The following is a 26,340-nucleotide window of genomic DNA, read 5'->3' on the forward strand; positions in this document are numbered from 1 at the left end:
GGGACCCGGGGTGCGGGTGCCTATATTGAGGGGTTTTGGTCCGAGGCCTGAGCGGGAGGACGCCAGGGAAGTGAGGCCGCAGCCGGGCCGTGAAGCCCCAATGTCAGCGGTGTTCGGCCTCGGCCTCCCTGTGTGACCCTCCTCTCCAGGCAGTAAGGCCCATTCAGCCCTGACCTCGAGGCCAGGCAGCGTGCTGACTCACTTGGCCTTCGTGGGAAAATCTCCTGCCCTGTGTCCCGCCCAGAGACGGCAGTGTCAGCCAGGCCCACGCGGAGTGGCAAGGAAAGGAGAGGTGCCCGAGGGGGGTGGAGGGGCATGTCTTGCAGGGAGGGCTCTCCTCATTCATCCCATGGTGGCTGGCCGGGTCGGCCCTTGGGCCTTGCTGCCTCACTCGCGCAGTGGGGTCCTTGGGTAAGATGGGTGTCTGAGGCTTCGCTGGCACAAGACCTTTTGCTGCCTGGAACTGCCCACGGCCTTCCCGGCATTGCCCGCCTCTGCCCAGAGGGGTAGGTGGCTGGCGGAGGTGACCTGATGCGTTCACAGCCCAGGGAGGACAAGATTCAGACTCCAGAAGAAGACCCAGCCCCTGCAGTCACCAGCACTGCACCACCCGCAGTGGACGGGTGGAGAAGGCTGGGGCAGGAACGGTAGGAACTCGCCTTACCGTAACCGTGAAAGGCGGGACCCATCGCTGTGTGACACGAGGGGAAACTGAGGCACAAAGTAGTGAGACGAACTTGTCTAGTACCGCCCGCTGGTGAGTGGCAAGGCCAAGAGGCATAAACCCAGGTGAGCCGGCTGCCGCCTGCCCCTGGCCCTTGGGGGGTCTCCTCACTGTCTCTGCTCTTTCTCTCCTAGGGCCAACAGATCCCCCATTATAGAGTCCCTGCCTCGGGGACCAGGGATAAAGATGGCTTCCTGCGGCCCGTGAGGACCTCGGGACCCCCGCGGTACCGCGCTGAGGCTGCCGCTGGCACCCAGAGCTCTACCAGGAAAGCGAGCCCAGCCGTAACAAGCACGTACCCCTGGCAGGCCAAGGCTGGCCCCGTGCCCCGCACGCTGGCAGATCCCGGGACTCCAAGGCGGGCCCGAAATGCCAGCCCCCAGGCCGATGGCAGGGTCGCTGAAGAGCATCCAAGTCCTTTTGGAATCCCCTACTCCAAACTGTCCCAGTCAAAGCACCTGAAGGCCAGGACGGGCAGCGGCCAGTGGGCCTCATCTGATTCTAAACAGAGGGCCCAGGCCCCCCGGCACCACAAGGAACCCTAGCACCCTGTCCCTGGGCCTGGAGCCGTGCAGTCCATGGCCTGTGCCCCAGCCCAGACTCACCGGGCAGGTGTTCCTGGGGCCGCGCCAGGGATCGGCAGATGGCCGCCCAGACTCTCCAGAGCCCACCCCGGAAGGCAGGAAGGTAGGGCGGGTGGCGACAGCGACACTCACCTGGTCAGTGCACCAGTACCAGGTGGCCATGATGGTCAGACCGAAGGTCATCCCAGTCCACGGGAGGTCCCCTGTGTGGGGGTCTCGGAACATGTGCATGGCGTCTGCACGGGGCAGGTGGCAGGTCGTGTTTGCGATGGTCCTGGATGGGACGGCCTGGGCGTAGGCTGCCGCCAGCTGCTCAAAGCCGCCGATCTGGTCAAAGGCTGGAGGGGTCGGGGTGGGACGGGGACGGGCTGGTGGCCGATGGCCCTGACTCCGGGCCCCCACTTCCCGATGCACCAAACTTGACTTTTTCCCATCCACCTTTCCCAGTGTCTGGAGAGGCGTGGAGGGTAGAGGGTTTTCCAGAACAGGGGAATTCAAATGACTATTTTATTTGTATTTAAAAATAATACTATTAAATGAGCATTTTGCACGTGGACACCACAGTGTCCTCTTGGCCCCTGGACGCCTGTTGGCCTCGGGCAGGGGTTCTCTGCCAAGCTTCAGACTGTCGAATCAAGGAAGCAAAAGTATTTTTTCTTGGCATTGGAGGACCTTCCCGGGGAGTCTAAAAGTGTTAAAGTCCTGACCTGGGGCTCCTAAAGGATGTGATTTTGGCAGAGCTGAGGATGGCTGGCACATAGCACTGAGAACAGAAACAAGTCCCAGAAGGGACAAGGGCATGACCAAAGCCACATGGCCCACCGGCCGGGGCTCGAGCCAGAAGTCTTTCCTCTCGAGGCCAGAGCACATTCACTCCCTCACTGTTCCTGTCTACCTCAGAGTCAGGGCCCTGTGTGGCCAAACCCTGGCCCATCTGCGGCTTTTGCTGTGTCTGTAACCACCCCTCCCGTCCAGGCTGGGCCCGGCTGCCTGGGTCCCTCTCCTGCAGTGGGGTCTCCCCCCTGGTCGGAAAGCAAGCAGGTACACAAAGTCTGGATACAGGAAAATCCCTAGTCTTACTTGCAAGCCCCTCTCCCCTGCCTTTCCCAAGCAGGAAGCCTGCTGCCGGACTCTGGGCCCCCAGCCTCATTGCTGCCTGGAGCCCAGGCCGGGCCGGGTACTCAGAGCAAACGTACAAACACTATACACAGATCGGAAATTACCAGGCTAGAGGATCCTACAGTCTGAGTCTGGAGGAGGCTTTAAAGGCCTCTGTTCACCCTCTGTGGGATCCTCCTGGCTCTGATTGCATACTTCCCAGGATGGGGAGTTCACTACCTATTTATTGAGGGAGCCCTCTGAGCTTCCTCCGGGTTCCCTGACCAGTATCACCAAGCTGTCTAAACCCTCTTCTCTCCTCCCCTGCCATCGGCCAGCAACCCGTAGCAGCACTTCTTGGGATTATGCACATGATTTTAAACAGTTGGAGCCCATCAATGCCCTGGCAGTGTTCGTGGAGTCCTGATTGTGTGCACACCTGCCCTTGGCCCTACGTCACCATCTAGTCCTGAGCCAGGGCAGGTGCAGTGGCCCTGCATTCTTGAGTCCCTTCCACACCAGACCGGAGCCGGCCCGGAGCTGGTGACAAGTGGCAGCTGGGCGACAGGTGGGAAAGAACACACAGCCTCTGTCACCCAGGGGAGGCTGACGGGCTGACCGCCTCATGCCTCGACCTTGTGAGTCCACCACCCCCTCCTCCCCACCCGGTGCTGGCACCTGGATCCTAACAGGGCGGACCCCCAAAAGCGCTGGCTGCGGGGGGCTACCCCTCACCTTTGACGGTCAGGATGACGGCCCCCACCACCATGATGAGCGTTTGCAGGGCGTCCGTGTAGATCACAGCAGCCAAACCCCCTGTGGGTAGAAAAAAGGGAGCTGGAGAAAGCTGTGCCCCGAGGGAGGAGGGACAGCGGTTCCACGCACGTGTCGCCTGCCCTCTCACAGGTGGGTGAGCTGTGGACCGCTCAGCTGGGCCGGCGGAGCCTGATTCAAATCTCCGCCGGCCAGGCTGTGCGGGGAGGTGGCCCCCCGGCTCCCGCCCACCTCTCAGGCCCCTGCACACCTCTGCCCGGCCACGTGAACACCCGGGCTGGCGGTCAGGTCCTCTCTCCGCGGGCCCCCGCCCGACCCCCGCGAGGGCGCCGTACCTGCGATGGTGTACAGGGCCGTGATGGCGAGCACGAGGGTGGTGGAGAGGTAGAAGTTCCAGCCCAGACAGATGTGCACAAAGAGCGCCCCTGCGTACAGGTCGATCTGCGGGAGGGGAGAGGAAGTTGTGCGGAGGCCCGAGGTGACCGCAGGACTCAGGGCACCGCTTACTCGACGTGCGGCCTCAGTGCCCCGTGGACACGGAGGGAGAGACGCCCCACGCACACACCCACCAGCGCTGCTGGGAGGGCGGGAGGGGGTCGTGGCCGTGGACGAGCGGTTGTGCAGGGGATGCTGCTGATTTAATAAAGTCCCGAGTGGCCGATGTCCACCAAGGAGCAGTGTTGTTATTGAGTCTGGCCCCTGCCTGGAGATGTAAAGGAGGAGCCCTGTGTCCTTGGTTCCCAGGGGTCCATGACAAGGAGGAGTCCAGGAGGGCTTCCTGAAGGAGGCCCGAGAAGCCTTACGGGCCTGAAGAAACAGATCTGCAGCCTAGGGCTCCAGGCCCATATCCGTTTGGGTGTGCCCCCTGTTCTCTGCTCCCCATTAGACAGGCGGCCCTGAAAAGAGACCAGACGTGCTCTGGGGGCAGGCCGGGGGGGGGGCAGGGGGGCAGTCTTGCTCACTGCCCTCCGGTGGGGTTGGAACTGAAGCCAGGACCGTGTCTCGGGCCAAGGCTGGTCCCCAGAGGCTGCACTGGATATAGCTGCTGCCATCCCAGACCCTGGGGCAGCCTATGGGGCTGGAGTCCTAGTCCTGGGGTGAGCCTCACACCCCTAATTCTACCCCCACCCCCATACTGTACTGGGAGCCCAGGGAAGGAGGGCAGGACTGTCCTGTGAGCTCAAGGGGGCTACACCCTGCCAGGTTTCCAAATGTGTCATTCTGGACTTGCTCAGTTCGGGGGAGATGACCTGAAATACAACCTATGGGGTCAACAGGCTCCCGAGAAGGCTGAGCGAGGCTGCGTGGGACCAGGGGGCACGGGGCCCCTTTGAACTACTGCAGTGCCTGGCCCGACATCCAGCTGACCAGCATGGCCCAGTCGGTCTTGTGGACCCTCGGTTCCCCCAGGCTCCAAGCCCTAAGGACAAAGAGCCCCGGCCGAGCCCGGGTGTCACTCCAGAGCCTGTGTTCCCTGTCCCTCTCCCTCCAGGCCCCTCCTTTACCCTCCCTTGGAGAGACCAGCCAGTGTGGACTCTGACAAGGTGCTTTGAGGAGATCGGCAGCCCATCACTCTGGTCCCTGGTTTTGGTGGTGTGTGAGTGTGTGTGTGTGTGTGTGTGTGTGCATTCGTACGTGTGTCTACCTCCAGCTCAAGGAGAGAAGCGCAGGGTTGTGAATATCAGAGCAGGAAGGACTCTTCAAGCCCCCTCCCCCATCAGACCGGAGGAGACACAGAAGCCTGGGGAGGGGACGGACTTCCCCGAGGTCAGGCTCCAACAGATATCAGAGACTGGAGTTGCCAGGTGAATGGGGAACAAGAGGTCTCTAGAAAGCAGCAGCCCCTTCCTCCCGCCTGCTCATCCTCCTGCCACCCAAGACCCCTCTCCGCACCCAGGCCACCCTCAGAGTGGAGCCCTGGTCTGTGTGGCTGGCCTTCAGGCCCCGGCCACTCATCTCTAAGCCCAGGTGACTCTGGCCACACCAGACTGGCCAACCATTCCAGGCCCAGCACGTCATGGCCTCCAGGCCTCAGTTGGCCAGGTCCTTGTGCCTTGGGGCTGCCCGGTCCACAGGCTCCGTCTTCCAGAACTATCTTCTCCAACGCCCTGCTCCCCTAACCTTACTCCTCAGGGACTCCTGTCTGGGGCGGTGGGCCGCGAGGAGCCATGAGGACCTGGACAGTGTCAGGAGCAGTACAGGCCAAAGTGTGGAGGTAGGACTCAGCCGCTGTCCTCACTCCAGGACCCTGCACGGCATCCAGCAACAGCCTGTGCCGCAGCGAATATGAGATTGCCTACAGGCTCCCGGGGAGTCCCCCCCGACCAGGAACTTTAGACGGCACCCAGCCCAACTGGACCTCCCCTTCTGCAGCCCGAGCCCAGTCTCTTGGGGGCCCAGGAGAGCTGCGGCCTCGTAGAAGCTAAGAGCTCTAAACTGTGTGCCTGATCACATGGCTTTGTGGGGGTCATGCCGCCTCCTGGGCCTTGGTGGCTCTTATCCGGAAAATGGGTAAGCAGATATGGAGACGGGCACAGGGGCAGGCCCAGCCTCCTCCATCCCTCTACAGAGCCCTGCCCTCAGCGGAAGCTGGCGGAAGGGGGGAGCGGGACCTCCAGGGGTGGCCCATCTCCATCGAGGCCACCACTGTCCCTTCAGGGCTCCAGAAACTTCTCTCCTTTGCCACACCCCCTGGCACCTGACCCACCGGCCACTGCTGTTGATTCTGTTTCCAAAATACTCCCATGTCTACTCTCTGGCCCATCCCTTGGGAAGCCCCTCCCCGCCTCCTCCTGCACTCAGCTTGTTCAGAGGAAAATCAAGTTCTCTGCATTTCCACCGCGCATGGAATAAAATCCAGCTAGCCAGGCCCAGAGGTCCAGGCGTCGTCCACCAGGCCCCCTCTGTCCCCTTCAGCGCTCACCCCTCCCCGAGCTCCACGGCTCCCTGCGCTCCAGCCTCGCCCCTTCCCTCAGCTGCCGCAAGCCTGGCCTTTCCCACAGAGACCACGCTCTCCAAAGGGAGCCTGCTCTCATCCTTGTAGATTTCAGCCTCGCCTCTGCTTCTTTCATCGACGTTTTTACTGTTACGATTGTATTCGTCTGTTTACTTATCGGTCTGGAACACTAAGCTCCCAGAAAGCAGGGAATGTGTTTATCATCCAGTGCTCAGCCAGCGCACACATTATGTATGTCAGGGGTTGGCACACCAGAGACCACAGACCAGATCCAGTCCACACACACCTTGGTGTGGAGTTTCTCCCTCCAGCAGCAAATCTGAGCAGCTCGTGTGTGTCCTGCAAAGCCAAAACTACTTACTTTCCAGCCCGCCGCAGACAAACTTAGCTGGCCCCTGGCGTGTATTTTTTTCATTCAGTCCTATGAGCTATGCCAGGCATGTAGCTCTGGGGGGCGCATCCATGAACAGAGAGAAGAAATGAGGGAGGCAGACAATAGACATTCTAAGTGAATTATTCAGACTGTCTTCAGGCCAGAAGATAGTCCATGTACGGAGAAGAGGGAGAGCGGGGAAGGGGCAGGCCTCACTGAGAAGGTGAAATTTGAAAGATTTGACACAGGTGAGGACGTGAGCCATGTGGATATCCAGGGGAAGAAGGTTCCAGGCAGAGAACACAAGGGCAAAGGCCCTGAGGCAGGGCCACGTCTGGTGTGTTCATGGATGTGCAAGGAAGCCAGTGTGGCTGCAATGATGTGTGTGACAGAAGAGGGACAGGTGAGATTAGCAGGGTAGCAGGGGCCCCTTCTTGGAGGATCTTATAGGCCATGGTTGGCCTTTGCTCCAAGTGGCCTAGGGTATTGTGCCCCATTTCTCTATTTTCCAGAGGTTAAATGACTAGCCCAGGGCCACGCAGTGATGGGCCTCAGTGGCCCCCGACCCCATCTGAGGGTCGGGGTGGTGATCCCCGCACCCTGCCATCGAATGTTCTCTGCACACCAGCATCCCCACCCGAGGGATGACAGCAGGTGAGCCCTGCGGTCTCTGTCAGGACAGGCTGCAGCTGGGGTGGGTGCTGAACGCACAGACACCCGGGGCATTCACGGGGCTCCGCCCAGTGAGGTCAGGGCCTCGGGGCCAGCTGGGCGCATGCACTTCAAACAGTTTCATCCCAAAGCCATCAGCCAAGGCGTCCCCGGTCCTGCCCAAACCAAGCCGGGCAATTAGCGTTCCTCCCGCTTCCCTCTCGGCCTCATCCGGAAGCCCAGCATTGGCGTTGGAGCCCCAGCCTTGACGTCAGTGGGTTGCTTTCCATTTTATAGGAGGGTAAGTCCACTCATCTCCCATCACAGTGTGGAGTTTGAAGTGCCAAGTCCTGGCTGCCTCGGTGCAGCAGAGCAGCGGCCGGGGCCCCGCCCCCCGGGGGGGCTGGGAGGCTGGGAGGCAGAGGCCTGGGTTCTTTGGTCTCCGCCTGACTCACCATGACCTTGAGCTAGTCACTGTCACTCTCTGGGCCTCAACGACCTCATCTGCACACAGGGGTTGCAGGATGAAATTGTCTGTAAGGACCTTCCCTCTGAACCCTCCTTCCTTCTGGAATCCCACGCAAGCCACCCCGACATTTGAGGTGCGCTTTCTGCCCTTACCCTTCCAGGGGGACCGGGTCCAGGCTCCCAAGGGAAAAGAGGCCCGGGGTGCCCACTAGGGAGGCACCCCAATACCAGGAGGCCGCCGCCAGGGGTCAGCTTCTCGAAGGAGTTGACCGGCCACGGGATGGGCTCCCTGTGGCCGCTGAACCGCCAGAGACCATGAAGGCTCTCAGTGCCCCCTAGTGGTCAGTCCTGGTTCACCTCCGCGCTGGCCCAGGGAAGCCATCCAGGCTGACCCCCAGGCTCCCACCAGTGACCTCTCATAGCGAGAACACCGAACGCCCTCATATCTGGGCCCAGGGCAAAGCAGAAGTCAGAAGGCCTGCTTTCTGCCCCCAACCATGCCAGCTGCCCAACCCGCCTTCTGGAAGCCCTCGTCAAGCTATCCCAGACTCAACTGTGTGGGCAAATCATTGTCCCTCTCTGGGCCTCAGTTTCCCCAGCTGTTGAACAAGAGACAGATGCGAGGATGTCAGGTGTCAGGTGTGTCTGAGGGGCCCTGAGAACAGGGATGATTCCAGGCGATGCTGGCGGGATGCTGGGAGTTGGGGGTGGGGCGGGGGGGCAGCTCACCGATATCTTGGTGAAGACGGACAGCAGCAGAGACAGGATAGACAGGTACATGCAAATCCGCTGGCCTCCGTAGCGCTTCTGAATGTATTCAGGCATGGTGACGATCTGGGGAGGCACAGGGGGGCAGGAACTAAGCACTCCCCCGAGATCACACCCAGCTGTCAGGGCCCAGAGCTTCTCAAGGGCAAGGCCAGACCCACATACTCATTACCATCCCACAACCGGGGACGGTGACTAGGGACAGAGGCGCAAGTCTGAAGGCTGTGGTGACAAATCCGGATGAGCTCCTGACGCGACTCGATGGGGAAGGACTGGGAGAGATCCAGGGAATGGAAACTACTGGATCCAGTGGCTGCCCAGTGGGGCTGAAGGAGTGGGCAGAGTCAGGGTCAGTGTCGCCCAGGTGTGTGCTGGGGTGGAGGGAGCATCACCCCCCAGATGCGGCGAGCAGGGGCCGTGGAAACCAGCAGACACGGCTCCCAGGCTGAGGGCCTCGGGGACGTGTCTTCATGGTTGACAGGAACGCTAGTTGGCCTAAGAAGAAACCCTGCTACCACATGAAGCCGGGGTTCCTGTTCATCAGCATCACCAAGCCAGGGGAGCAAGGCCCCGACGCAGGTGAGGCCACCCTGAGTCCCCGGGAGTAGACTCACCTCCGAGGAGATGTAGATGGGCACGAACACCCACGCCAGGGCCAGCAGCACATACGTGGCCTGAGGGGGACAGGGACAGAGTGAGGATGTCAGTCCCCAGCTCCCACAGACCCTGCATCCGGGCCCAGCGGACTGGAGACCTGACCCGCCAGAGAACCTGAAGAGGGGAAGAATTTGCCTCTTCCTCCCTCTGTGGCCAAGGCTAAGCTCCCTATCCAGCACTCTGGCATTCTGAAGGCCATCCATCCCCGGGAACAACCCCGGTCTAGACACTGGCTGCCCTGAGTGGCCAAGGGCAGACCCCACTGGAGCCCTATCAAGGTCTCTGCGCCTTTCAAGGTCTCTGCACCCTCCCGCAGCTGCGTCCACCCCTGCCTGCTTACATTCCACTCGAAGCCCGCCACGGCCAGGCCCCCGGCCGCACCCGAGCCCGCCAGTCCAATAAAGAGCCCCGAGCCCTCGCTGCTGGCAAAGAGAGAGGCTCCAATCTGGAGGACAGAGGGGAAAAAGAATCAGCAGAGGCAGCCGCCCCCACCAGACGCCAAAGCCAATTCCCGGCACCCCATCCCGACGCTCCCAGCTTGGGGGCCCCTTGCCAGCCTCAACCTGCCCCATCGCTGGGCCCCCCCACCCACCCCGGGCGGTGACCTTGGGTGAGGAAGACACACAAAGTGACCGCAGGGATGAGCCCCTAGGCAGCACCTGCATCCGGGATCAGATGCGGGGCAGGGGGAGAGAACACTCACCGGCCACCAGGTCATGTCCCGGCCCGCCAGGAAGTAGCCTCTCACCGTGTTCCTGCTGGCCCGGCATGAAGACTGCAAGAACAGAAGCAGAAAGGAGCTCAGCAGGTGTTCGAACAAAACTCGTGCCTGAATGTTCACAGCAGCCAAAAGGTGGAAACAACCCAGACGCTCAACGACTGATTAACACAACGTGGTCTATCCGTACGACGGAATATTACCCAACCCTCGGAAGGCATGAAGTTCTGACACCTGCTACAGCACGATGGCCCTCGAGAACATTCTGCTAAGTAAAAAGAGTCAGACGCAAAAGGCCACATATTGTATGATTCCGTCTATATGAAATGTCCAGGACAGGTGGATCCACGGAGGCAGGAAGTAGATTAGTGGTTTCCAGGGGCCGAGGAGAGAGGGCAAGGGGCAATGATTGCTAATAGGTATGGGGTTTCCTTTCGGGGTGATGAAAAAGTTTCGGAAGCAGATACAGGTAATGGTTGTAAAACAGAATGAATGTACTAGATACCTCTGAGTTATACAGTTTAAAATGGTTTCAATGGTGAGTTTCATGTGATGTGAAATTACATCAATAAAACAGAAAGGACAGAGGGAAACAGAATCTTATCCACAGCCTTCCACCCCAGCTCCTGGGCCCCGTGGTCTCGTTCCTTCCCTTCACTCACTTCCAGCCTGCTCTGGACCATGGCCCAAGCCCCCGGTGGCTCCCCGCTGGCCCCCCACTGGGGGAGGGATGGACACACCAGGGAGCTGGGGGCCATGAGCACGGCTGACTGTCGCCGTTGACTAAGACGCCCTGTGCTGGGCCAAGACGGGATCCTCCACACTTCTTATCCCAGACCCACCAAACTGCCTCAAGGCAGTTACTGTAGCCTTACACGTCAAAGTCTAAGTTTTGATCATTCCACAGTGCGAAACTAAACTGAGATTTTTTTTTTAAGATTTTTATTTTTAAGTAATCTCTACACCCAATGTGGGGTTCGAACTTACAAACCCAAGATCAAGCGTTGCATGCTCTACTGACTGAGACAGCCAGGTGCCCTGAAGCTGAGATTTTTGCCTCTTGATGAGGACTTTGAGCTAAGGATTTTGAGAGCCTTTTGGCCTTGATTTCTAACTTCTAGTATTCCAATCTCTGATACATTTCCAAGAATTATCACTCAAGTATTCTTGCATACCTTTTGTTTTGGTGGGAGTATAGAGTTTTGTGCTCCATTATATAATTAAAAATCTGAAATCAGAATGCCTGGGAGCAAATCCTGGCCGCTCTGCTTCCTGTGTATGACCTTGGGCAAATTACTTCACCTCTGTGCCTCAGTTTCCTCATCTGTCATGCAGGCCTTCCCTTGCAGGGCTTCTGTGAGGTTTAACGAGGTAATACATGTGACACTCTAACAACAGTGCCTGGTACCTAGTTAGTAAGCCCAATAAAGGTCAGTGATTATATGGGTTTTTCAAGCCCTCAGTGCTATCTGGACAGGAGAAAGTGAATAGACGTGAACTTGAGGACAGAAGAAATTTGAAAAGAGGGACCCTGGAGGTATATTTAGGTATATATTTTGCATTCCTTTCTCCCAACATATATATCCTAACCTAAGACTGGATCACAAAGTATCGATCAATATACAGGCCTCTTTCTACCTGACTTTAATTGCCGCCCCCCTCCTCCCACCAGATTCAAGATGATTCACCTGAATTGTCTGCATCTGACATTCAAAGCTTTGGATATGGCTCCTGCTTGCCTCCCTCCCACCCCATCTTCCATCACTTTCTGTGAGCTGTGACCCAGCCATATTGAATACAGTAGTATCTGAAGACTCTCACGGTCTTGGCCAGGATGGCCACATCCAGCTTTGTGGGCTGTGCACTGTGCAACTTCCACAGCAGCTCTGTTCTTAGCCCGGGATTTTTCCAAACATGTCCTTTCATCTTTCAGGGATGTGGTAGGCGTGGCCAATTGCCTCCTTCTTGCCCCTTCCCTTCCTAAAGGGGTCTCATTTTTCCTAGCAATTGGCCTGAGTGGCCCCGGCCCAGTCTCCAGTTTCAGGAGTCCTGAGTCATCTAAGCCATGGAGACTATCACATTCCTTAGCTGCCGCACCTGGTTCAGGACAGTTGTGGACTTAAGCTGGGATTGCTCCTGGCCTCCTGGGAGGCGGAGGAAGAAGCCGGGACTCTGAGGGTGCTGGCAGCCATGTTCACCTAGTTAATATTCACCGAGTGCCCCTCTGTGGCAGAGTTGGTCCCAAGTGCTTTACCTTTATGAGGTGTTTAGTCTTTTTTTTACATATAATTTTATTTTTAAAAAGTTCTTTGGGGCGCCTGGGTGGCTCAGTCGGTTAAGCATCCGACCAGCTCAGGTCACGATCTCACGGTCCATGAGTTCGAGCCCCGCGTCGGGCTCTGGGCTGATGGCTCGGAGCCTGGAGCCTGCTTCCGATTCTGTGTCTCCCTCTCTCTCTGCCCCTCCCCCGTTCATGCTCTTTCTCTGTCTCAAAAATAAATAAACGTTAAAAAAAAATTTTTTTTTTAATTAAAACAAAATTTTTTAAGTTTTTAATTTAATTAATTTATTTTTTAACATTTATTCATTTTTGAGAGACAGAGATACAGATCGTGAGCAGGGGAGGGGCAGAGAGAGAGAGAGAGACACAGAATCCAAAGCAGGCTCCAGGCTCCGAGCTGTCAGCACAGAGCCCGATGTGGGGCTCAAACCCACGAACTGTGAGATCAGGACCTGAGCCAAAGTCAGACGCTTAACTGACTGAGCCACCCAAGTGCCCCTAAAAATTTTTTTTAATGTTTATTTTTGAGAGAGAGAGAGAGAGAGAACGGGGAAGTGGCAGAGAGAGGGGGAAACACAGACACAGAATCCGAAGCAGGCTCCAGGCTCTGAGCTGTCAGCACAGAGCCTGACACGGGGCTCGAACCCACGAACCGTGAGATCAGGACCTGAGCCAAAAATCAAGAGACAAACGCTTAACCGACTGAGCCACCCAGATGCCCCGAGGTGTTGAGTCTTTGCAGCAGCCCCATGAAGTACGTACTGTGACCATCTTCGTATTACCAATGAGAAAGTCAAGGCTTTCACAGATGAAAGTGGCTAGTAAGTGATGGAGTCAGGATTTGAACCCAGGCTAACCAGACAGGCTAGGCATCTCACCTCTGTGAGGGAAACTGGACAATGCCACACATGCGTGAGAAAATCAAAGTGAAGTGCAGCAACAGCCTTGATGATACTCTGGAAACCCCTGGATCCTACCGTACCTGAAGCCTTCACTATTGCTGGACTTTTCAGAATGGACGTCATTATATTTCCTTCATTGTTCAAGCTCATCTGATACAGGTTTTCGGTCCCTTACTCACAGATACCCTAAGAGATGCAAAAGCTCAGCCCAAGGTCGCTTGTAACGCCTCCTTAAAGGCCCTCCCCTGGGTTCTCCTAACCCCACTGTCAGCACCTTTGCAGGTGCACCTGCCCAGCCCAGCCCAGCTTGTTCCATCTGCTTTTGGGTGATGAATGCCTACATCTGACCCCTGTGGGATCCGGCTCCAGGGCGTACTCCTTGAGTGGCTCTGTTCTTTTCTGCCTGTGCTCACAGCCCTGTGGCCTTGGAGGGGCAGGTTGGAACTCCCACAGCCCCGCTGCACACAGCACCAGCCTGCAGGGGAAGGCTGAGCTGGGAGGGGGCGAGTCCTGGGGAAGCAAGGCTGATGGGCCGTGTCACCGGGTGGCAAAGGGCCTGGCCTCAGATACCGAAAACATTTTCTTACGTGTGCACTTCCAAATAAATCCTCCCACCCACACTGACTGGGGAGGCCTTCTCTCCCTCCTCTTCCCTCCCTCTCCCCTCCTCTTCCCTCTTTAGGTCTTGCTGACCTCTGGCCCTCTGGCTTAAATCAACTTCTGCAAACCCACAGCTGGTTTCTGTGTTCACGTCCTCACCAGAAAGGCCTCCAAGGTCAGCATTATGAGCACACAGGAGGGACCCCTCCCCTATGTACCGGGACCTGGGGTTCGCTGGGGAAGTCCCAGACCCCAGAGCGCTGGGGTTCATCTGTAAATGGGGCTGGCCTTTGCCCCGGGGCTGTGGGGACCAGGTGCCGAGCACAGCGCCTGCCTAGCAGGACCCTCACTGCCACTGGAGTCTGTGATGGCCTGAATCACTTCTCTTTCCTATAGAAAGTGAGAGAAACTCGCTTAGGAACTAGGCTAGGCTGGTGGACAGGGAGCTTTTTTTTTTTTTAAGGTTTTATTTTTATTTTTGAGAGACAGTGCAAGCAGGGGAGGATGAGAGTGGGGGGCGGGGGGAGACAGAGGATCCAAAGGAGGCTCTGTGATGACAGCAGCGAGCCGGATGCAGGGCTTGAACTCAGCAAGTGGGAGATCACGACCTGAGCTGAAGTGGGACGCTCAAATCACGGAGCCGCCCGGGCGCCCCGGACACAGAGCTTTTGAAAGTAAAGATCCCCAGGCTCCGTGTGCCTCTCCCCTCCTCTGAACAGACCATGAGCCCATCTGACATGGGGGAGACAGAGGCCAAGAAGGCGATGAGACGTGCCGGGCCCCCAGCTTGTCTGCACAGACGCTCAGTGAACTTCCCGCGAAGCCTGCCTGTTACAGAGAGGCCCTCCTCCTCCTCACTTTGTAGACTGAGAAGCCACTGCCCAAAGAGAAGGGGGCTTGGTCAAGGTCCCAGATGAATCTACCCCAGGGCTGGAAGGAGGGCCCCGGGGGACACCCGGCCTCCAGGGGACACGATACAGATGCCTCAGGGACCTGCCAGCCCAGTTCCCACCCCCGGTGCCCCCCCCTGTCTGGCCGCCCACCGCAGGCCTCTCACCCATATGCCCACAGCCAGGTTCAGGGCGAAATACACGGTGATGACGATGAGGTCGGTCACGCTCAGCTGCGGGCTGGGAGCACGGGGGTCGCCGGTGGAGTTGTCCGCCTCCATCCCGAGGCAGGCGCCAGCCCTGAGCAAAAGGAGCTAACTGAGGGCTGAACCGGGTCAGAAAGGGCTTCCCGGCAGGCAATAAATTGATCATTAAACCGAGCACGATGGTGGCATCTCCAGCCCACAATGTGGCCGCGTGCTTGAGAGCGGCTTCAAAGTGCGGCTCGGTGTCCTCCACCGCCCCCCCCCCCCCCGCAGTGGGGAGCAAGTCCCGACCGTGAGAATGGGGGAGAGCTCGAAGGGGGCTGGAGGAGGGGAGCCCCCCTGCACTCAGAGGGGGTTTGGGAAAAATAAAGGGGAGGCCTGGCTGGCTCAGTCAGTAGAGCGTGCGACTCTTAATCTCAGGGTTGTGAGTTCAATCCCCACACTGGGCGTGAAGTCTTGTGACTTGACCTGTATTTAATTTGTATAGGAAGCATGGCAGGTGGGGGACAGATGCCTCACCTCCGGGGACATCAGGCAACCATGCCCTGTGGCCATCAGGCCACGAGTAGCCTGAGAGGGTCTTGGAATGGCGACCCCCTGTGTCACGTGGTCCACTTCTAGCCACGACAGGCAGTCCCAGCCCCAGAACGTCCCAGTACTGAACAATAAAGTCCTGTTGCCAAATTCTGTGCTTTCTTTATCTAGACTTAGTTGAAACAATCCCAAGCCCCTCATTTGACCATCTGTTCGGGTCCCCGTGGTCCCCTCGGGACATCCACGGAAGGTCACAATATCTAGCAAGTGCCTGTCAGGAGCTGAGGACAATGCTTAGCTTAGGTGATATCATATCACAGTCAAGGAATGGAGGCCAGGAGGGTGAGCCATCTGTCATTATCTAGCCCCGTAAGGGACCGAGCTGGGATTCAGCTCCAGATCTGACCCCAGAGGCTCCCCATTGGTGGCAGTGAGGGCTCTGACTCCATCTAGGGTCCTAGATGCTTGCTCACTAATTAAGTCATCATGCACAGCCTGGTGGATGTCTCCGACATGGCCCGTGGCTTTGCAAAACATTTGAAGTTTAACCAGGACGCGCAGCTCTTCCAGAAGTGTTAATGAGTGAGCAGCAGCCCCCGGGAACATACTGACCCGCAAAACCCAGCTCTGCCTGTTACTCGGTAACTGGGGGTAGACTGTTTAAAGATTACATGCAAAACTAGACAGAGGAGAACAATTAAGTCACTGTTTATAGTAAATTCGGGCGGGCTTAGACTGCCCCCGCCCCAACTACCCTCACCTTCAGCCAACTAGCCTCTCGGATGGTGTTGACTTTCCAAGCCATTGCTGAGAAGCATATCATGAATCAAAAGATCACTTTATACGAGTCAGAAGGACCCAACTGGGTACTGTCCAGATTTTGTAAGCCAGCCGCCTAAAGATAAAGTGGTTGAAAAATAGTATTTGGTCCCCTCTCCTCAGCCTGGGTCTCAGAAGGAAACAAACCACCGAGGGATAAAACCCCCTGCCCTCTGATGAAAGTTCTGGGGAAAAGAGGTCATGAGGAGCACATGGGTGGGACGGGGAGAGGGCGGCAGTGAAGGAGGTGAGAAATTCCACACGTAAGCCCAATCACATTCCATATTCCCACCCCGTCCTACCCAACACGACCACATGCAGATCAAACTCTTCTTGCCCAGCTCACCCAGGACAGAATACGGGGCCAGCCTAGCCAAGGAGCCGTCCGTATCACACCCTGTAAGCCGCATCTATCCCAAGAGGAAGCCCTGAGCTCATGTTTTCCACTACGACCAACTCCATATCTCTGGACACCAACTGGATGTCCTACAATTTGACTCAACTGTCACTACCTACCTGAGTTACTGCAGACCCCACGGGTTGAGCCCTCAGTCTGCCAGAACTGTGCCCCACCTCAGATGCCAGGCGCAAATCTTAAGCCTCCCATACTTCTGGCTGACTATCTATAAATGTTGGAAGGTCCCATGATCCCTTTCAAAGATGTCATAATTTGCTAGATGGCTCACAGAACTCAGGGAAACATTTACAATTACCAGTTGATGATAAAGCTTATTATAAAGGATACAGATGAACAGCCAGATGAAGAGGTACATAGAAGTGAGGTCCAGAACAGACCAAGTACGTGGGTGTGCTCACCAACCCGTAACTTCCTGAACCCTATTCGTTCTATAGGGGGTTTTATGTAGGTTTCTTCACCTAGCATGATGGATTCCATCACTGGCCGCGGATGATTAACGCAAGGCTAAAAGTTCCAACCCTCGCATCATGCCTTGGTCTCGTCATCAGTTCCCATCTTGAAGCTCTCCAACGGCCACTGAATTGTACACCTTAAAATGTTGAAAATGTTGTGGGGCACCTGGGTGTCTCCGTCGGTTAACTGTCCAACTCTTTCGGCTCAGGTCATGATCTCGCGGTTCAGGAGTTCGAGCCCCACATCAGGCTCCGTGCTGACAGCTCAGAGCCTGGAGCCTGCTTCCAATTCTGTGACTCCCTCTCTCTCTGACTCTCCCCTGCTCGTGCTCTGTTTCTGTCTCTCAAAACATGAATAAATATTTTTAAAAATTTTTTTAATGTTGAAAATGTTGAATTTTATGTTATGGGCATGGTACCTTGATAATAAAAAATAGACTTATGGGATTTAGAAGGCTTCAGAGGTCTTGGTATTATATACAGATGTACTAAACCAAGGTAAAATCCTGTAACCATTAAGAAGTTTCTCTTCAGGGATGCCTGGATGGCTCAGTCAGTTAAGCTGCTGAGTCTTGACCTCGGCTCAGGTCATGATCTTGTGGTTCGTGAGTTTGAGCCATGCATTGGGTTCTATGCTGACAGTGTGGAGCCTCCTTGGAATTCTCTTTCTCCCTTTCTCTCTGCTCCTCCCCTGCTCGTGCTCTCCCCTCCCACCCCCCAAAAAAAACCTTAAAAAAAAAAAAAAAAGAAGTTTCTCTTCATATATGGGTTGCCTGGGTGGCTCGGTTGGCTGAGTGGCCAACTTCAGCTCCGATCATGATCTCGCACTTCCTGAGTTCAAGCCCAGCCTCGGGCTCACTGCTGTCATCGCAGAGCCCACTTCAGATCCTCTGTCCTCCTCTCTCTCTGGCCCTCCCCTGCTTGCACTTTCTCTCTCTCAAAAATAAAGAAGTTTCACCTCAAATAGGAACACAATTATACTTGGGACCTTAATGCCTGACTCCCAACAATGGACAGATCGTCCAGAGAATCAATAAGGAAACAGCAGATTTGAGCAACGTTATAGACCAGATGGACCTACCATACACAGAACATTATACTCAACAACAATAGAATACAGATTCTTCTCGAGTGCACATGGAACATTTTCTAGGGTAGACCATATGCTAGGCCAGACATATGTTAGACAAAACAAATCTTAGCAATTTCAAGAAAACTGAATTCATACCAACTATCTTCTCTGACCACAAGGGCATGAAACTAGAAATCAATAAGGAGAATACTGAAAAATTCATGAATACGTAGAAATTAAACAACACTCTCCTGAACAACAGTGGATCAAAGAAGACATTAAAGGGGAAATAACAAACAAGTACCTTGAAACAAATGAACATGGAAACACATCATACCAAAACTTATGGGATGCAGTGAAAAGCGTTCTAAGAAGGAACGTTATAGCCACAAACACTTGCATTAAGAAGTAAGAATGAGGGGCGCCTGGGTGGCTCAGTCGGTTAAGCGTCCAACTCTTCATTTCGGCTCAGGACAAGATCTCACAGTTTGTGCAATCAAGCCCCGCGTCAGGCTCCATGCTGACAGCGTGGACCCCGCTTAGGATTCTCTCTCTCCCTCTCTCTGCCACTTCCCCACTCTCTCTCTCCCTTTCTCTTAAAATAAATAAATAAACTTTAAAAAAATAAATGATGAGCACCCAGTGATGTGTGAAAGTGTTGAGTCACTGTATTGTACAACTGAAACTAATAAAACACGGTATGTTAACTACTGGAACTCAAATAAAAACTTAAAAAAAAATAAGTAAGAAAGATCTCAAATAAGCAACCGAACACCATGCCTCAAGGAACTAGAAAAAGAAGAACAAACTGAGACCAGTTGGCAGGAGGAATGAAATAATAAAGGTTGGAGGAGAAATCAGTGAAATAGAAAATGGAAAAACAGTGGAAAAGATTAATTAAACTGAGAGTTGGATGTGAAAAGATAAACAAAATTGATGAATCTTTAACTAGACTAACCAAGGAAAATAATAGAGAAGACCCAAATCAACAGAATTATAAATGAAAATGAGACAGTACAACTGATACCACAGAAATACAATGGATCCTAAGAGGCTATTATGAAAAGTTACACACCGAAAAACTGGACGACCTAGAAGAACATGAAAAAAAAAAAATTCATAGAAACATACAAACTACCAGGACTGAATCAGGAAGACAGAAAGTCTGAATAGACTGATTACTAGTAAGGAGATTGAATCAGTAATCAAAAAGCTCCAAATAAAGAAAAACCCAGGACCAGAAGGCTTTACGGCTGAATTTTACCAAACAGTTAAAGGATTAACACCGGTCCTTCGCAAACCCTTCCAAAAAAGGAGGAGGAAACATGCCCAAATTCATTTTATTAGGCCAACATTACCCTGATTCCAAAGCCAGAAAAAGACACTACCAGAAAAGAAAACTACAGACCGGTATTCTTTTTTTTTTTTTTTTTTTTTTTTAATTTTTTTTTTCAACGTTTATTTTTGGGACAGAGAGAGACAGAGCATGAACGGGGGAGGGGCAGAGAGAGAGGGAGACACAGAATCGGAAACAGGCTCCAGGCTCTGAGCCATCAGCCCAGAGCCCGACGCGGGGCTCGAACTCACGGACCGCGAGATCGTGACCTGGCTGAAGTCGGACGCTTAACTGACTGCGCCACCCAGGCGCCCCCAGACCGGTATTCTTGATGAATATAGACGCAAAAATTCTCAATAAAATACTAGCAAACAGAACTTAAGAGCACATTAAAAGAATCATTTACATGATCGAATGGAACTTATACATAGAGTGCAAAGAAAGTTCAACATAATGCAAATCAGCCAATGCAATATATCACATTAATAGAACGAAAGGAAAAATCCTATGATCATCTCAATAGATGCAGAGAAAGCATGTGACAAAATTCAATGTCCATTCATGGTAAAAATTCTTAACAAATTAGAGATAGAAGGAACTTCCTCAACATAATAAAGACCGTGTATTGATAAGTTCACAGCATGAATAAGTTCACAGTATGAATAAGTTCATATTCAAGGATGAAAGTTTAAAAGCTTTTCCTCTTAAGACAAGGGTGCCCACTCTCGCCAATCCTATTCAACATAGTACTAGAAGTCCTTGCCAGATGAGTCAGGCAAGAAAAAAAATAAAAGTCATCAGCATTGGAAAGGGAGAAGTAAAATTGTATTTGCAGATGACATGATTTTATATACAGAAAATCCTGAAGGCCATCAAAAAACTGTTATATCTAATCAACAAATTCAGTAAAGTTGCAGGATACAAAATTAACATACAAAAATCAGTAGTACTTCTATATGTTAACAATGAATTATCTGAAAAAGAAATTTTAAAAACGATCCATGCACAATAGCATCAAAAACAATCAAATACTTAGGAATAAATTCAGCCAAGGAAGTGAAAGAGCTCTGGTGTGAAAATTAAGACACTGATGAAAGAAATTGAAGATACAAATAAATAGAAAGGTATCCCATATTTATGGATTGGAAGAATTAATATTATTATTTTTTAAATTTTAAATGTTTATTCTTTTTTTAATGTTTATTTATTTTTCAGACAGAGAGAGACAGAGCATGAACGGGGGAGGGTCAGAGAGAGGGAGACACAGAATCTGAAGCAGGCTCCAGGCTCCGAGCTGTCAGCACAGAGCCTGGCGCGGGGCTCGAACTCACGGACTGTGAGACCATGACCTGAGCCGAGGTCGGATGCTCAACTGACTGAGCCACCCAGGCACCCCAATTTTATTCTTGAGAGAGAGAGAGAATGCACGTAAGCAGGGGCGGCGGGGGGGGGGGGCGCGCGGGGCCAGACAGAGAGGGAGACAGAGGATCTAAAGCGGGCTCATCGCTAACAGTAGAGAGCCCTATGCAGAGCTCAGGCCCATGAATCCTGGGATCATGACTTGAGCCGAAGTCAAGGGTCAGAAGCTTAAATGACTGAGCCACCTAGGCGCCCCAGAAGAATCAATATACCACCAAACCCATCTCTAGATACCATGGAATCCCTATCAAAATTCCAATGGTATTTTTTCTTTTACAGAAGTAGAAATAACAATCCTAAAATGTATACAGAAGCACAGAAGACTCCAAATAGCCAAAGATCCTGAGAAAGAATAAAGTGGGAAGCATCACACTTCCCGATTTCAAACCTTACCATGAAGCTAGAGTAATCAAAACAGTATGGTATTGGCGTAAAAACAGACAAATACGTCAACGGAACAGAATTAAGAGCCCAGAAATAAAACCAAGCAAATATGGTCAACTGATATTTGACAAGTGAGCCAAGAATGTGCAAGGAAAGACAGTGTCTTCAATAAATGGTGCTGGAAAGTTGGAAATTCACATGTAAAAGAATGAAACTAGACCCCCGTTTTTCACCACTCACAAAAATTAACTCAAAATGGGGGCGCCTGGGTGGCTCAGTTGGTTGAGTGTCTGACTCTAGATTTCAGCCCAGGTCATGACCTCACGGTTCATGAGTGCGAGCCCTGCATCAGGCTCCGCGCTGGCAGTGTGGAGCCTGCTTGGGATTCGTTCTCTCTCCCCCTCTCTGCCCCTCCTTAGCTTGCTCTCTGTCTCTAAGCAAATAAATAAACTTAAAAAAATAATAAAAAACAAAACAAACAAAAAAACCCCAAAAAACAAAAATTAACTCAAAATGGATTAAAGACTTAAATGTAAGACCTGAAACCATAAGACTCCTAGAAGAAAACATAGGAAAAAAAGCCTCTTGACATGGGTCTTGGCAATGATTTTTCAATATGACGCCTGAAGCATAAGCAACAAAATCAAAAATAAAAAGGTGGGACTACGTCAAACTAAAAACTTCTGCACAGTACGAGAAACAATCACAAAGTGAAAAGACAACCTATAGAATGGGAAAAACATTTGCAAACCTACATCTGATAAGAAGTTAATATCCAAAATATACAAAGAACTCATACAACTTAATAGCAAACAAAACAAAAAACCCCACAAATAATCCGATTAAAAAATGGGCATGGGGTGTTGGGTGGGGGAGATGGACTAAAGGGGTGATGGGTACCAAGGAGGACACTTGTTGGGATGAGCGCTGGGTGTTATACGTAAGTGATGAATCGCTAAATTCTATTCCTAAAATTATTATTACACTCTATGTTAACTAACTTGGATTTAAATTGTAAAAACAAACAAATGAATAAATAAAATTAAACATGGGCAAAAGACCCAAATAGACAAACAAATGGCCAAAATGTACGTGAAAAGATAGTCAACATCATTAGTCGCTAGGTCCATGGGTGGAGTGCTTTGGGGTTCTTATCCTAGGGCCAGATTGGTCAATTCAAAACAAGAGAGTGGGGTTTTGGTAAGCCCCACAGGGGTCTTATTTAAGGGGTGTATAAGGCATATGGGTGCTGGGAGGCAGGGGAGACTCTTGATAAGAAGGGCTATGTCTACCGTATAGAAACACAGCTGAATTTTTGGTTGGTGGTCTTCCATTCTATAGCTAGGCTGAACTTGTTAGTGCTAATCAGGTTTTTTGTGTGTGTGGATTCTTGAGGATTTTTTCTGTATATGACATTAGGTCATCTGTGAATGGAGTTAGATTTACTCCTTCCAAGTTGTATGACTTCTATTTTATTTCTTGCCTAATTTCTCTTCCTACAACTTTCAGTACAATGTTGAACAGAGTGGTGAGAGAGGATATCTTGTTTTGTTCTTGACTTTAGGGTAAAACTTCAGTCTTTCACCACTAAGTATAATCTTAGCTGTGGGTTTTTCATATATACTCTTTTTCAGGTTGAGAATCTCCCTTACTAGTCCTAGTTTGTTGAATATTTTTATCATGAAAAATCCTGTTGGGTTTTTTCAAATGTTTTTTTCTGCACTCATTGAGATGACTGTGTGTGGAATGTCCCCCTTTATTCTATTAATATGGTATATTACATTGATTGATTTTTGTACGTTGATCTACCCTTGCATTCCTGGAATAAATACCACTTGGCCATGTGGATAATCCTTTCGATATCGTACTGGATTTGGTTTGCCAATATTCTGTTGAGGATTTTTTTCTATTAATATTCATAAGAGATATTGGTCTATAGCTCTCTTTTCGTGTGGTATCTTCATCTGGCTATGGCATCAGGGTAATCCTGGCCTCATAGGATGAGTTAAGAAGTGTTCCCTCCTTGTCAAATAGTTCGCTCAGGCTGCCCTGATAAAATATCGTAGAGTGGGTGGCTTAAACCACAGAAATTTATTTTCTCACAGTTCTGGAGGCTAGAAGTCCCAGATCAAAATGTCAGCTGTTCTGTTCCTGGCAAGAGTCATCTTCCTGACTTGGGGATGGCTACCTTCTCTCTGTATCCTCACACAGAAGGGAGAAAAAGAGCGAAGGAGAGAGAGGTTCTGTCTCTTTCTTATAAGGACACTAATCTGTTGGATCAGGGTCCCAACATTATGACCTCATTCAACCTTAATTACCCCCACAAGTCCGCATCTCCAAATGCAGTCATATTTGAAGATTGTGGCTTCACCATATGAATTTTGGGAGGACGCAAAAAGTCAGTCCATACCCTCCTCTTTAATTTTTTGGAAGAATTTGGGTAGAATTGGTGTTAATTCCCCTTTAAATGTTCTGTAGAATCCACTAGTGAAGACATTATTACTGGTCTTCTCTTTGTTGGAGTTTTTTGGATACTGATGCAATCTCCTAATTTGTTACGGCTCTATTCAAATTTTCTATTTCTTCTTCTTGAGTCAGTTTGGGTAGTTTGTGTGTTTCTGGGACCTGTCCGTTTCAGCTAGGTTATCCAATTTGTTGGTGTGCTTATTCTCTGAGTGTTGTCTTATTATTCTTCTTGCTTCCGTAAAGTCAGTAGTAATATTCCCACTTTAATTTCTGGTTTCGGTAATTTGAGTCCTTGCTATTTTTTTCTTAGTCAAACCAGCTAGAAGTTTGTCAATTTTGTTGACCTTTTCTTCTTCTTTTTTGTTTTTTTACGTTTCTTTATTTAGTTTTGAGAGAGAAAGAGAGAGAGAGAGCGCGCGTGCGAGTGGGGGAGGGACAGAGAGAGACAGAGACACAGAATCCAAAGCAGGCTCCAGGCGCTGGGCTGTCAGCACAGAGCTCAACATGGGGCTCAAGCTCACTGGCCGCGAGATCATGACCTGAGCCAAAGTTGGACACTCAACCGACTGAGCCACCAGGCACCCCTATGGTAATATATTTTTAAAACGCTTATTTATAAATAATATTTATTGGGGGCCAGAGGCCAAAAAATAAAATTTTATTTTTCAAGTTTATTTCTTTATTTTGAGAGAGAGACAGAACATGTGGTAGAGAGAGAGGGAGAGAGAGAGAGTCCCAAGCAGGCTCTGCAGTGCAGAGTCCAATGTAGGGCTCAAAATCATGAACCCAGGACATCATGACCTGAACCAAAGTAGGACACTTAACTGACTGAGCCACCCAGGCGCCCCTAAAAATGAAAACATTTTTAACGTATTATGTTAAACATTCTTATTTGTATTTCTGTCACCTAAAGTCTTACTGTTCACAAACACTAATGCCATTGTGCACGGCATGGTAACCACTTTGATAACGAAGGTGTTATTTTGATTTCGCACATGTGAGTTGATGTGTTGAAAAACTTCACTCACATTACAACCTTAGGGGGGAAAAAAATCTCGGCGCCAACCCCACCTCGGCCCAGTTGCTACCATTGCAATACAGCTAAACCACACGCAACATGCCCTCAATTTTATTTTGTTTTCGGGGAACCATGCAGAAGAGCCTAGAGTTTTTTTTCTGTTTAGCACCTTGTATCAAAGTAATGAAAATTAGAATGGTGATTACATGCACACATGTACAAAATCATTAACTCTACAAAGATACATCTTTCCAAAGTTACAGGAAAAAAAAACAAAACTTAAAGCATGCATTTCATTCTTTAAAGGGCTGCTGAATGGTTCCCCGAGAAAAGGGTGGCTGTTTCCGAAATCAGCAACTGCTGATGAGGATTTATTGGCACAGATGCGACCAGCATGTTTATCGGTAAGTCTTCCCCATAATCTCAGCCAGTGCCCGGGGGATGGAAACTGACCGTGTGGTGGGGATGGAAATTGACCCGTGTGGGGCCGCAGGCCCCTCGCCGTCTTGGAACTCCGACCACAAGGACATTTGAATGTTTACGGACACGAATCTGGGTTCTGTGAGCATCCTTAGCGTGCTGCTTTATGCCATTCACCTTTTTACATCCAGGAACCAAGAAGGGGAAAGGCTCCTCTTCTCCTCCGTCCTCACACATGTTGCTGAGGATGGCTTCAGAGCATCGTGACGGGCGCTTTCCGTGGTCCGGGCTCATCGCTGTCCCGCTCTTCATAATCCACCTCCTCCTGGCGGCCCTCTACCCGTTGGGAGTGCCGCTGCACAATGAAGAGGAGGGGGTGATGGGTGGGGTCACGGGGGCAGTGAGGATTCCCCTGCGGTGGCATGGTGGGGTGGACATATTCCTTCAAGACACTGAGCTGGACAAGGTCGGCGAGAGCTTCGGTCGAATCTTCTTCTTTGGGGACTCCGGCTCTCGGCGGGTGGCGTCCGTCGTGAATCTATTCGTGTAACCGAGAACAACATAGGTTGGCTGCTGTGATTCTTGTTGTTCTAAAACACTTGGATCTGGACTGCATTGGGCGAAACTGGCCAACTGGCAGTGTCCCCCGCAAGCAATTTTTACTGATTTATTTTTAAAATTTAAGTATAATTAACATACTTTGTTTCATTAGTTTCAGGTGTACGGTATAATCATGCAGCCATTCTCTGCATTACTCGGGACTCATCATAAGTGTATTCTTAATCCCTTTACCTATTCCACCCATTCTGGTAATCACCAGTTTCTTCTCTGTATTTAAGAGTCTGGTTGGTTGGTTGTTTCTTTTGTTTGTTTTGCTTCTTCAATCCCACATACGAGTGAAATCCTATGGCATTTGTCTTTCTCTGACTGACTGATTTCGCTTAACATAATACTCTCTAGATCCATCCCTGTTGTTGCAAATGGCAAGATTTCATTCTTTTTTACGGCTGAGTAACATTCCATTATGGGTGTGTGTGTATGTGTGTGTGTGTGTGTGTGTGTGTGTGTGTGTGTGTGTGTGTATACACCTACCTATATGTATATATATCTTCTTTATCCATTCATCTATGGATGGATACTTGGGTTGCTTCCATATCTTGGCTGTTGCAAATAACGCTGCAATAAACATAGAGGTGCATATATCTTTTTGAATTAGTGTTTTCATTTCCTTTGTGTAAATACCCAGTAGTGGAATTTACTGGATCATACGGTAATTCTATTTTTAATTTTTTGAGGAACTTTTTTTTAATTTATTTTTTAATGTTTATTTATTTTTGAGAGAGAGAGAGAGA

The 26,340-nt window shown here is 51.4% G+C and overlaps 2 protein-coding genes and 1 pseudogene across 3 annotated transcripts in view; 1 reads left to right on the plus strand and 2 right to left on the minus strand.

Annotated features, from left to right (window-relative positions):
- The window catches only part of SACK1G (scaffolding CK1 anchoring protein G), a 28,282-nt gene extending 26,418 nt beyond the window's left edge, over positions 1 to 1,864 (plus strand). Inside the window, exon 6 of the mRNA XM_025920449.2 lies at positions 859 to 1,864. Within this exon, the coding sequence (XP_025776234.1) occupies positions 859 to 1,269 (411 nt within the window). The 3' untranslated portion in view covers positions 1,270 to 1,864. The remainder of the gene's footprint in view (positions 1 to 858) is intronic.
- SLC5A10 (solute carrier family 5 member 10) overlaps positions 1 to 14,821 on the minus strand; it is a 62,139-nt gene extending 47,318 nt beyond the window's left edge. Inside the window, exons 1-8 of one of the 2 annotated variants that reach the window (XM_086686169.1) lie at positions 14,612 to 14,821; positions 9,757 to 9,828; positions 9,394 to 9,498; positions 9,011 to 9,070; positions 8,358 to 8,462; positions 3,516 to 3,621; positions 3,142 to 3,222; positions 1,441 to 1,646 (exon numbers count right to left, since the gene is read on the minus strand). In XM_086686169.1, coding sequence (XP_086542295.1) covers positions 1,441 to 1,646; positions 3,142 to 3,222; positions 3,516 to 3,621; positions 8,358 to 8,462; positions 9,011 to 9,070; positions 9,394 to 9,498; positions 9,757 to 9,828; positions 14,612 to 14,725 — 849 coding nt within the window. In that variant the 5' untranslated portion in view covers positions 14,726 to 14,821. The remainder of the gene's footprint in view (positions 1 to 1,440; positions 1,647 to 3,141; positions 3,223 to 3,515; positions 3,622 to 8,357; positions 8,463 to 9,010; positions 9,071 to 9,393; positions 9,499 to 9,756; positions 9,829 to 14,611) is intronic. The other variant, XM_086686170.1, reaches the window with a different exon arrangement.
- A 9,949-nt stretch (positions 14,822 to 24,770) lies between these two features.
- On the minus strand, positions 24,771 to 25,666 carry LOC147574073 (juxtaposed with another zinc finger protein 1 pseudogene; annotated as a pseudogene).
- Positions 25,667 to 26,340: the final 674 nt, after the last annotated feature.

The sequence above is a fragment of the Puma concolor genome, chromosome E1 (assembly GCF_028749965.1).
Source record: "Puma concolor isolate L17-30 chromosome E1, mPumCon1.1.hap2, whole genome shotgun sequence".
NCBI classification, from domain to species: domain Eukaryota; kingdom Metazoa; phylum Chordata; class Mammalia; order Carnivora; family Felidae; genus Puma; species Puma concolor.